Source organism: Azolla caroliniana, unplaced genomic scaffold (assembly GCF_043228905.1).
Source record: "Azolla caroliniana isolate FFs.n. ecotype wild unplaced genomic scaffold, voAzoCaro1.0.p SCAF_1, whole genome shotgun sequence".
Lineage (NCBI taxonomy): Eukaryota > Viridiplantae > Streptophyta > Polypodiopsida > Salviniales > Salviniaceae > Azolla > Azolla caroliniana.
Window position 1 is genome coordinate 9,559,978 of NW_028230436.1, and position 12,473 is coordinate 9,572,450.

The 12,473-nt window shown below is 41.3% G+C and overlaps 1 protein-coding gene across 1 annotated transcript; it reads left to right on the forward strand.

The window, feature by feature from the left end:
- Nucleotides 1-7,663: 7,663 nt before the first annotated feature.
- Nucleotides 7,664-11,607, forward strand: LOC147868887 (ferric reduction oxidase 7, chloroplastic-like). The gene is made up of 7 exons (XM_087324395.1): nucleotides 7,664-7,890; nucleotides 8,076-8,412; nucleotides 8,647-8,881; nucleotides 9,087-9,429; nucleotides 9,580-9,841; nucleotides 9,994-10,823; nucleotides 11,382-11,607. The coding sequence occupies exons 1-7, from the start codon at nucleotides 7,707-7,709 to the stop codon at nucleotides 11,588-11,590; spliced, it is 2,400 nt and encodes a 799-aa protein (XP_087180521.1). The 5' UTR covers nucleotides 7,664-7,706; the 3' UTR covers nucleotides 11,591-11,607.
- The last annotated feature ends 866 nt before the right edge of the window (nucleotides 11,608-12,473 follow it).

The following is a 12,473-nucleotide window of genomic DNA, read 5'->3' on the forward strand; positions in this document are numbered from 1 at the left end:
GATCCTCCCAATCCTTCTACATAGTGTGAGTATTGTCGGATCTCTCTACCGGCCATGCCGGATCCGGATTTGTCCAAATCAATGCGCTTCTTCCAGCACTCGCTTTCTCTGTGGCCCTTTTTACCAGAGTACCAGCATTCCGTGTCGGCCTTTGTTTGCCAGCCTCTGACGCCGCCTTGACTCCGCTTGCTTGTGGAGGGTCCGGAACTATTGTCAGCACGTTCTCTATGCCTTCGGTCCTGTTCTTGCCGACCCGCCTCGTCCACCACGCCCACCGGGCTGATCCGCCTCCGTGTACAACATCCGGCTGTCGGTGGGTGCACTTGTTGACGCACCGGCGTGGTTCTCCTCTACAAGGAGCATCGACTGTAAGTCGAAAAATGACGGCGTATTCCTCCTTGTACATACCACCGTTCGGAACGCTTTGAACTTAGACGCTAGGCCCCCAAGACAAATCTGCACCATCTCATCTTCCTCTACAGTGACGTTCATAGAGGCAAGTGAGTCATAGATCTCTTTGATTCGGACTGTGTAATCGGCTACCGACATGTCCTTCTGTCGGACATTGCTCAACTCATGTCGGAGTTGCAACTTCCGATACGTAGTGCTCGCCGCGAAAACCTTCTTCAGGTTTCCTCAAGCTTCTTTTCGCGTCTTGGCATCTCGGACATGGCTCAGCAGTTGGTCTCTGACACTAGACGCAAAGCAATACATCACTCTGCTTGCCACTTGTTCCCACATTGGGAAGTCCTTGTGTCCCGCATCAGGTGTTGTGTCGTTAGCTCCGTCGACATAGCTCCAGTAACCATGGCCAAGCAGGTACTGGTGCATCTTGTATGACCAAGATGCGTAGTTGGATCTGTCGAGCTTCTCCACCAGGAGCGAGCTAGTCTTTCCATTGTCCATCACTTCTCTTTCTGTTCTAACCGGGTCTTAGGGTTTGTCTTCAGATGCTGATGTCGGCTGCAAAGGTTCTCAACCCTCGCGCTCTGATAACATGAAAAATAGAAACTGCGGAAGCGTTAGACAATTGGCTTAGCCGGATAGCAACAGAGAGAGAGAGAGAGAGATGAACACACAAAAGGTACGCAGGAGAGACAGAGAAAGAGAAGAACAACTTAAATCTATTATCAACAATTCTGTAAAAATTCTCTGTACATACAATGTGCTCAACAACACTATTTATACAAGTCCTAAGAGGACTGACAGAGGTACAATGTACTTCAATGCTCACACGAGTGTCTGACTCTAACTACGAGACATTAACTACCTAGTAGTCTAGGCTGCTACTAGGCTTCTGGTTACTGCTTGATCCGGCTAACTGACTCCCCAACTCACCCGCTCGCCGATCCGGCTCATCCTTCGGGATGCCGATCTGGCTCAGGCTTATTCAGACGATCTGGATCTAGTTGAGCTTGCCGCTCAACACAAATGCACGTGCAAATACAAATCCTACCCCATTGTTTAGGATATGTTTCGTATCATAAACTTGTTCATATTGTGACTTTAGTTCAGTGATATAATCCTTCTTCAATCGAGTGAGGTGGAAACCTCTCCGTGTCTCGGGTTGTGATGAGCCCCAGGTTTTCATCATCCACATGTCTAGGTCTTCATAAATGTCAGGTCGTGCACAAAGGAAATAACCCCAATGTTTGTGTGAACCTTTTGGCCCTGAGTTGCTAAAAACTTAGACCTCCCTCTGGTGGGGGTCATCTTACTTTCTTTGATGGGGGTCCTTTTTCTTTCCTTGCATGGTGTGATGACATTTTCGGTCACCATTTTCTTCTTTGTGGGCTTCCTTGTCATGTGAATCCTATCTCTCTTCTTCGCCTCACATGCACAACAATAGTAAATAATAGTAAATCATGCACAACAATAGTAAACAATATTAAATAATATACAATTCAAGGAGATATCGGATATGAAACATAATGTTAACTCCCGATACTTAACATATACACATGTTGACCGACTCTCAAATTCAAGCATATGCATGTACAAAGCTCTCAAATGGTCAAGGGAGAACAACAACAACAAAAACCTAAACGATAATAACAGATAGAATCAAACATACAGATAAACATGTCCCAAACATCGTTAAGGTTGCAGATGTAAAAAAACAGATAGAAAATGACAAAAATAGATAGAATCAAACATACAGATAAACATGTCCCAAACATCGTTATGGTTGCAGATGTAAAGAAACAAATAGAAAATGACAAAAACAGATAGAATTAAACATACAAAAATATAGTAAAACAAGTACCAAATGTCGTTGTTGAAGTCTTTGAAGAGGGGACACATTTGAAACACACCGGGTAGAGGGAGCACTTGGAGGTAGAGGTAACACGACCAGCAGAGCAGAGACCGATGTGAAGAGGATAAGGTGTGCATACCACACACTTCAGAAAACGCTTGAGAGAGAGAACGTGACTAGTAGAGGAAAGCTTGATGTAACGAGGACACAGTACAACGGTTGAGAGAGAGAATACCTCAGAGAGAGGACACGACGAGGACACAGTTGAAGATCTGATGTCCATGCAGTGAGGACACGGTACAACACCTGAGTGTATTGTTGTTGCAAAGAGGACACGACAAGCAGGGAGTGGGTTTATGGTTTGCAGGGTGAGTAGAGAACGTGGAGAAACCTATGCACAAGTTGGAAGAGAGAGAGAGAGAGGGAGGGAGGGAGGGAAGGAGGGAGCGGGTACAAATGTAGTGAATAAATGAGTAGAAGGGGGAAGGAAAGAGTGCGAGAGAGAGGAGGTACGAACCTAAGGAATTACCAAGTGTAAAGAGAGAGAGAGAGAGAGAGAGAGAGAGAGAGAGAGAGAGAGAGACTAACTAACTAACTAACTGACAGTTCGAGATAAACCTATTATTTTCCATGAGAGACAGAGTGAGAGAAAGATAGGCTGATTATCTTCATGATTGACTAACGACTCAAGATCTTATATAGTTAAGACCTCCTTACAACATTACCTTGAATTTTAACACAATTGATGTTTATTCATATTTGAAATCTATTTTCATTGAATGTGACTTTTAATTTCAAAACAAGTGGTCAACTTTTTAAACCCAAATATTGGATTTACTTTTACATTTTAAAGTTTTTCCTCCACATGGAATTAGTTCTACAGTTTTGGCCAAAAGTTGGTACACTGTAGTGTGCTTTCACCCAGTATCGACTCCTAGCTTTTATCAAGGTTGAGCATGATATGTGTGATCCAAGCATACACAATACAAAGATTCATATTTTTAATGTATGTGGCCATATTAATGTTGAGATCTACTATCTCCAACTTAAAAAATGTGACTAGTATATGTTATTTACCTTGATCTGACACTAGAACTATGAATAACTTTAATTAAATCACAAAACCATGACCTTAAACAAAAAAGAAGCAAGGAAAATCATTTTTATGGCATGGCCTCTTGAAATGAATCTTTATATTGTGTGTATGTGTGTGTTTCGATCACATACATTCTTGACAATTAGAAGTCAATACTATCAAGATAGTGGTAGGCTCAAAAACATGTCTATACACAAAGCCATACACACGCCACCAAGTCCCATTATCTCAAATAGCCTTAGTTATTATGATGTGGAGCCATATGTGGTCCTTATGCAATCAATATGATGCACCAACATGAATGTAATACGAAGCCCTAGATAGACATACTAGCATTTGGGGCTATAATTGTTGTTTTTGCGAGTATTATTCAATGTGTCCATTGCTAACACAAATAGAAAAGATTATTAGGGGTGTTTAATAATCTAAAACCATTAAGATGTTGAAGTGGCATAAGAACATTTAAGTATTAAGATAGATGTTAATAACATTATTGTAAACAATGGAATGAGCTTTTAATTAAAAAGTAGATTTTGCTTTTATAACATACATGCTAACTAGCTTTTGTTGGGTGTAGAGTTTGAAGTTTTCATTATTAAATTGAAGCTTCTACGATAAGTGGTGTCTGAAGCAGTTGGGCCTACAAGGCTACATGTAGTTGGTGCATGCATTTCATATAGATTGATGTTAAAGAATAACTTTAGTTACTTTCTAGCATCACTAACCATTGGTGTACAAATAGATTCCTATAGTTCCTTTGATTTTTTGCATCTCATTCTAAATTTATAATATCTCTAATTAAATCATGCATCATATAGTTTCTAGCAACATGAACATTGAACCATCATGTGATGATGTCAGCACGTGATAGTGTCGAATTACTGAAGAAATTGCTGCATTGAAAATAACGGTGAGAAAATTAAAATAATATTTGTGCATATGTATGTATATGTATAAATAATTTGAAGCTACTTTAATGGTAATTGTAATAATGAGTAAACACTTAACAAGATAACCTTTCTTAAAGATGGTTACACCACACAATGTATTATTATTCTTTATACCTCTCCATGAGAATATATATACCCATAATCTCTATTACAGTGAAGAACGTCCAAACGCCTCAATTGTGTGTACAACGGAAAGGATTGTGCATTGAATAACAAACTATTGTTGATGAGGAACAACAAGGGGAATGGTTGTGCAACCTCGGGCAAATCTTGAAGACCAAATTAATGGAATGTTGAAATGAGGGGAGCCAACTCCTCACAAGGGAATTCTCATAGCTCTTGGAATTCTTGAGATGCTCAAGAGATGAGGACCACTCCGTGTGACGATGGAAAATTCAAAATTAGGGATGAACACCATCTAGACCATGACGGACGAATCGTCTAACGTGTGATGCACATTGAACCAACAGTCTTTTCAACGGTTGCAGGGTGGAGATGGTGGTCCTACTTGAAAATTTGCACATCAATACCCTGTTAAAAACCACACAAAGTTGAAGTAAGGATGTGCTCATTCTTTCCACCATATGTAAAATTATAGAAGAGAAAGACTAAATCGAGTGGATATTTGAATTATAGATCTGATACAACCAAGAACATCTGAATTTAAGTTATGGTGGTTATATGCATAGAAATGTTGCACCCTCTCAATTAGACCAATGAACTAGTGATTTGATTGGTCTTTTGAATTGGATCTATTTATATGATAAGCCATAATTAGAGGTGTGTTTTAGATAGTACATAACCCTCCAAGTGATTTCCAATGCATAAGATCAGGGCTATAAATAAAGCGTGAGAGATGGTTAATTGCAAAACAAAGATCAAGATTCTGAGTTATTTTAAATCAATATCAATGCTTCCTTATTAATCATATAAAAGGAAATTGCTTCATAAAATCTATATTTTTTGTCATTATTAGGCCATTTATTCACACAATTTACACATAGTAAGTAATACAAGGTTTAATAATTAACATTCCAACTAATTTCAAAATTTCATTAATGATTTTCTTTTAGCGAATAGTCAAAGTTGGTAGACTATGATTACGAGTAATTTGCATCACTAGGAAATAAGGTAGAGGGCCTAAGTTTGTAATTGATAATGTTTTAGGAAGCTCTATCTTTGATTATGTGATTTGAGATGGTGTTCTAACTACACGAATTTGTCGTTCACATATAATGTTAACACTAATGGGCAATTGAATGTATGATTATGTCCAATGTATATATTTGGTTCAAGTAACAATCTAGAGTAATCTTGTGAGAGCATAAAATTCAACTTGAAGGAAATTGTTTAAGTCTAGACGCATTGATGGAGCCAGCAAATATAGTTTGGTTGAGAACTTGCTTCAAATCCAGGAGGGTGTGACATGTAGATTTCTTTTGGTAGAAATGTTGTTTGTACATCCAAATGATGTACCTCAAGGTCAAGAATGGTGTCTAGAACAATAGGAGTCAGAATGATGCTATAGGGAGAACAGGTGAAACTGTCTCATAATAGTCAAGCCCTTCGACTTGAGAAAAACCATAAGCCATTAGCCGAGCTTGATAGCATACTATTGTACCATTAGGGTTACATAATTTTTTATTTGCATGAGATAGGCAAGTGGCCTATAAGGAGTAGTACTAGAATCCATTTTTGTTGACAAAGAGAGAGTTTCAAGTTCTTTTTCCTTAATGGTTTTCCTTTCCACATTGTATTGCCTCGTTGATAGGTACTGAATCATCAAGAATGGTCGATATAAGTGAGGGGGAGCTAATTGCAAAGAAAGCGAGCTAAAGATCATCTAATTTCTTAGTGCTAAAATGTGAAAATTATTGGTATGTTTCATGCATTCTCCATTAGAGGGGAGAAGAGGCATTTGTACACCCTAGTAATTTGATTATTTTGGTATCCTTTGTTATTGATGTCATTGTCTATTCCATAAACTCGTGACGATCTTGTTAATGGGATAAAGGAGCTTTTGCGAGAATGGAAACATGAATAATCAAGGTGAGTTAGGTGTATTGTGCCCAACGGTTTGCCATTTTGAATGTTTTTTATTCCAACAATGGTGTATATTATGTCTAAAGTGATTTAAATGATACAATGATGGACACTTCCAAATATTCATCATGGATTTTTACTTTTTCTCAACGGCTCTTAGGTTGCCACAGACATTCATTACTGCACCACATTTTGCATACATATCTACCAAAGCATGGCTAAGTACAATACAACATGTTTTTCAAGTGCAATCCAGGCTTATTGATGATCTCCTCACGAACTTCCTTTCCCTTGTCATAATGAATATTTAGATCATGACTAGATATCTTTCTAGTTTGGGTAAGATTACTATTATTTGTAATTGGAGCATATGGCTCTCCTTGTAATGATTGTTTTTTTATTAGAGATGAGTCATTAGTTAAAGGGGAAATATGTGGTTGAGCGTCTAGTGATGTGAATATTCACAGAAGATGTTCGATGAGCATTTTGTCAATTATGACTTCGAGTTTTTAGGAAGCTAGCGGAGCCTATTTAAAAGTACTAGTTGATGATATTGTTTGTTGGATTTGATGTTTGAGGGGTTTGGTATGGTAGTTGTAGCTTGTGTCTTTTCATGTATGAGATATTAGGCTATCTTCATTGCACATCGGTGATTGACTAAATAAAAATCGTTTGACATTTGGGTCAATGTAAAATTGATAACCCTTGTAGCCATGAGGTTTTCCATACCCAACAAATATGGTGCAATTCTTGTGATTATGTAATTTACACAAAGGGAAGAACGTGTAAGGGTCGACCCGGCCGGCGCGCGGCACACAAACGAATTTATAGACATATTTTGTTGAATCTATTTTTCGTGCTTAGCATTGTCTTTATGGGGACATGAGAGGTCCTTCGCAAATACCAGTTGACTTAACACATTAGTACAACCCATGCGGTACCAGTGTTGTACTACTACCTAGTGGGTAGCTGTTCTCTAGAGTCAACCCAACCATATCATGCAAGTATATATATATATAACACTCCACTTTGTCCTTAACAGGATCTGTGTGGTTTAAGGCTTGTCTGGTCGAGCATCATTACCCTCCTCATTCTTCTCCCTAATGATCAACAACATTGCCGTACATAGAAGCGATTGAGTTTCGCACATCTTTCGGCAGTTAACTTCTCGATTAATCCGCGATGAGTATGTTGGAGAAGTAGCAGTAGTTGTTGTTGTTTGTGCCTCCTATGGATGAATTTTGGCCTCCTTGCCTTGTGGCTACCGAGTTTGATATTCCGAGGCATTAACGCAAGGATTGATGCAGGTAGGGAGGCTGCGGCGGTCGTCCATGGCCTAGATGAGGATGATGAGAGATTGATGGGGGCAATTCGGCGGGCGAAGGTGGCAAAAGCGGTCACGGAAGCGGTAATCGTGGCCGCGTGCGTGTTTTGGGTATTATGGTGGTTCGTCGCGCCCGATCCAGAAGGAGACAAGAAATACGTGGAGTCGTGGATCGGCAACAAATCCCACTCTCGCTTCTTTCGGACCGACGGTCGCGAAGGTAACTAAGCCCCTCATTATCAATCTCACCCAGATGAATCGTTACAGTACACCTCCTACCAGTAATATAATATAATTAGTGATCACATAATGCATATATATGTGTATGCATATATATGGTTTGTCAAGTGATCAGCTCCCTCCTACTTAAAACTGATATATATATCTATGGCATCCATCCATTAGGTTCGACATTCATATACCAAACCATGCCTTTCTTCGTCGTCACCATTCTGAGCTTCGTCGTGATCCGGCTCCGCGCATTCATCAAAGCAAAGACTGCACAGCTCCGTGTTGTGGTGCCCGCGGGTGCAAACGGCTGGAAAAACCAATGGCAGATGAGTACGTACCCGGTGTGGGTGGACAAGAGCCCCTTCGGCATCCTCACGGCCTCGGAGCTTCTCGGAATTCTGGCCATAACTTTGTTGATGATCTACCACTTCAGCAGAATCGTCAACATTGCTTTCACCCGCATCGACAACAACACCCAGCACCACCACGGCTCCGGCCCGCCCCCCGCCAAGTACGTCCTACTACGATCATGACATAACCATATCTCTCTCTCTCTCTCTCTCTCCAACAGACACACACACACACACACACACACACACACACACATTCATGCTTTGAACACCATCGCCAAGCTCACATTGTTTGTTAAATTCCCAATCACATATACGAGGAGGCTTTCGTGAGCTCGACAAGATGTGACAAGAGTGTACATAATAAGCACTCATGTTTTCCATTGATATTGCAGGCCATGGCAGAAATTGAATAACGTATCCTTCTACTTCGGACGCGTGGCCGTCGTGCCATTCTCGTTGCTCTGGATCCCCGTGTCGCGTGGCTCGCCGTTTCTTCGGCTCGTAGGCATCCCATTCGAGCGCGCCGTGCGCTACCACATCTGGCTCGCCGTCTCCATGCTTGTTCTCGTCAGCCTCCATAGCCTCGGCTACATCATTCTCTATGCCAACACCAACCGTACGCACTTGGTAGGTTCAAATCATGCAGTATTTCGCGCTCACTGTCTCGCCCAATATTACCATAATGTTACAAGGCTTAACGCCGATGATGTCCCAAGGGCCAACCTATGCTAGGGCTCATGTGGTTTCTCCATCATGATGCATTCATTGTACTTGAGTGTGTTTGATCATATCTTGATAGGGACATAATTTGTTTTTCGCTTCTTGTTGTTAGATCTTTGGGTGGGTCACGAAGCAAGAAAACTGTGCGGTAGTGGCCGGGCTGGTGGCATGGGTGTTCGGTCTAGTCATGTGGGCCACTTCCCTCTCCTTCGTGCGTCGCCGCTTCTACGACATATTCTTCTCGGTCCACCACCTGTATCTCCTCTTCTCCCTCTTTTGGCTGTATCACGCGGTCTGGAATTATCATTTCTTCATCGTCCCTCTCATGCTCTTCTTCATCGATCGCTTCCTTCGCATGATCCAATCGTCCAGTGTTGTCCGCGTATCCTCGGCCAAGCTCCTCCAGAATGGCACAGTCGAGCTCTTGCTGCCTCTTAACACCAATGCCACCAAAGGTAACATAAATGGATTCTCTTTCATGTATGTGTGCTTGTTCGGATCCACATATTAATTAATATTCCAGAATCTCTCTGACTAAATTCAGTCAGTGAGCTCTTCTAACCTTTACTAATAACAGGCAATAATGTGATCATTACTTATGTCAGGGACCCCACTCTATAATGCACTCTCCACATGGTGCATCCAGATTCCTGGTATCTCCAAACTACAGTGGCACTTCTTCAGTGGCGCATCGTCCCCTCTCGATAACACGCAGGAGCTCTCCATCGTAATCAAGCCTCTCGGCGAATGGACGAATAGTTTGCGCGATCAATTCTCAAGTGCCAAGAAAACTGGGGGTTCCTGCCCTTTCTCGTTTAAGGCTAGAGTCGAAGGTCCTTACGGCGATGAGTCCGATTTCTACCTAAAGTATGGGGATCTCTCTAATTATTTGTCGTAATTCCTGTTCTCGATTCCGTTCCCAAAGCTCATGTCTGTCGTTCCTCATTGATATAACTAGCCTTCACATTAATGAGTTGCTTCCATTACTTAATGTAATGTATATGATTAATATTTCGCAGGTATAAAACCCTAGTCATCGTGGCCGGGGGCATAGGCCTCACCCCTGCCCTCGCTATAATCCGCGATATCTTGTATCGATACAAAGACGTTAGATCCTCACCGGCATCGACTACTCTTCCGACCTCCATCACACTCTACCACTGCATAAGAAAGCCAGAGGAGTTATGTGTGCTAAATACCCTATATCCTAACCAAATTCTCCCTGGCTATGAGACATTAGGACTGCGCATCCGAGTACATGTATACATAACCTCGAAGAACATACAAGATTATGAGGGAGTGCCACTACCCGGTGGCAACACGGCTCATAATTCATATAGAATAGGCCAATCCTTGGACCTATCCAAGTTTAACCGTGAACACCCTACATCACAACCATTGATATTTGATTCCTCTTATCCGGCGGCACAACACCCACAATCCGATGGAAGAATCTCGAGCATTGGCAGCACAGGGAGCACCTCATGGGTAGCATTAACCACCATTGCATCCTTTGCAGGATACTTTGTGCTTTCAGGCTTGGCAAACACTTTTATTGTGAGGTCCTATGCCCATCACACCTTCACCAATTACAATCGCGCGCATGTCGTGGTGGCGTGCATGATCTTGGGGATTCTCATTTGTGGCGGCCTCGTGGTTCTGCTATGGTTCCATATGTTGCGACGACAATCGAGTATAAGCTCGGCATCGGTGCAGCCGAGGAAACAGAGTCCGACTTCTTCTCCATCCGGAAGTAACGAAGATTTGGGAGCAACTTACAACGGAATCGAAGATGGCGCATCTCAGTGGGATGGGGATGTCCACATTTTGTCACGGCCAAACTGGAAAGGTAGGTTGGCATCATAGGGTCCACATCTAACCCTAAACCCTAAACCCTAAACTTTTTATTACGGCAAAAAAGTTTTAAAGGTTAAAAACGTTAAAGAAAAAACATAAGCATTCGTTACGCCAAGAAAGTTAAGTATGTTTTCATAACATAAGCATTTGTGAATATATGTGGTATCTTCTTTAACCTGGGAAGAGTAGTAGTAGTACATATACAAGTTTGTGAATATATGAGTACAGGTAGATTACCCCAATTCTGAAATTTTAATCCCTTCTATTCAAGCTGCAGTCACTATATACGAATATATAGTACTATTTGTGCAGAATTTTCTAGCTCAATGATCTCATCCTCTGGCTGAATAAAGTACTAGTTAATTCAAATATCATGCCATAGCTATTTCAAACCATCTACTCAGGAATGTGCTATGTATGCTATACTGTAGTGGACTTGCGATTATATATGGCACTGAATTGATGCATGAATGAATTACCCCTGAGAATGAAGCATGTCAAGCAATGAATGTGTAGTTCTTCTAAATTTGATGGTCCAAAATATTGGCAGATGTCTTCGAGGGCTTGGTGGAGCAACACCGTGGGGAATGTGTGGGAGTTCTGGTGTCGGCATCGGAGAGCATGCAAGAGGACATTGCCAGAGAATGCAAGAGATGCTCGCCTTTCCGCCCCTTCTATGCCGCCCCTGACACATCCAAATCTTCGGAAGGCCACAGGGGGGCCCTCCTGCACTTCCACTCTGTGAGCTTCAGCCTGTAGTCAGATTTAGTCCTTTCCATCATCACCATTATTATGAATACTGTCTGTGTTTCTTGCACTATATACTGTTGAGCCGGCATTTCGTTGGCTGTTATGAATGAAGAATAATGGTGGATTGAGTAGTAGTAGTACATAATACATACATGTATGTATGTATGTATGTATATGGTCAGGATCAATAAGTTGCACTGTCCATATTGCACATATACCCACCCGTCGTGATTTCAATAATAATAGCCTTGATTTACCCCTTCCCAGAGATCATTAAGAATATCGGAACAATGGTTTTTCCACTGTATTTTATACATACCATCATTACTAATTAAGAAAATTCACGTGCTGTGTACAGTTTAAGCCTGTGTCGTGAGCCATTAATTTGTGTCAGTTTCTTTTTTTCTTTTTCTTTTTGTTTGTTTGTGCTGGAACCATGTAAAGACTACAGAAATGGGCTGCAGTGCTATGCAGCAAAATTATAAAAGAAACAACATTTGCGAAATAAGATTTGTCCAAATAACGCACAGAGTATACAATTACAACGACAGAGCGTTCGAATCCGATATTAGCGATCCAGCAACCAAATCTGTATGCAAGCTCAAATATACTCCCAATCCGAGTCTGATCAACCAATTAGTTGGCTAGAGGGATTTTTCCATCCTTGCACAAGTGTGGTTGACTCAGATTCTGTGGCGGAGTAAGTCAACGCATAATGTTGAGTACGCTTCACGTATCGTAGTAATCTTTTGAGCGCGATCCAATGCTTTGGTCCTGGATTAACCATGAAACGAGAAAGAAAACCGGCGGCAAAGCAAAAGAGGTGTGCAACTTACTAGATATCTTATACACCCAAGGATTTGTTTATAGGGTACATCCTTCATTTTGGAAA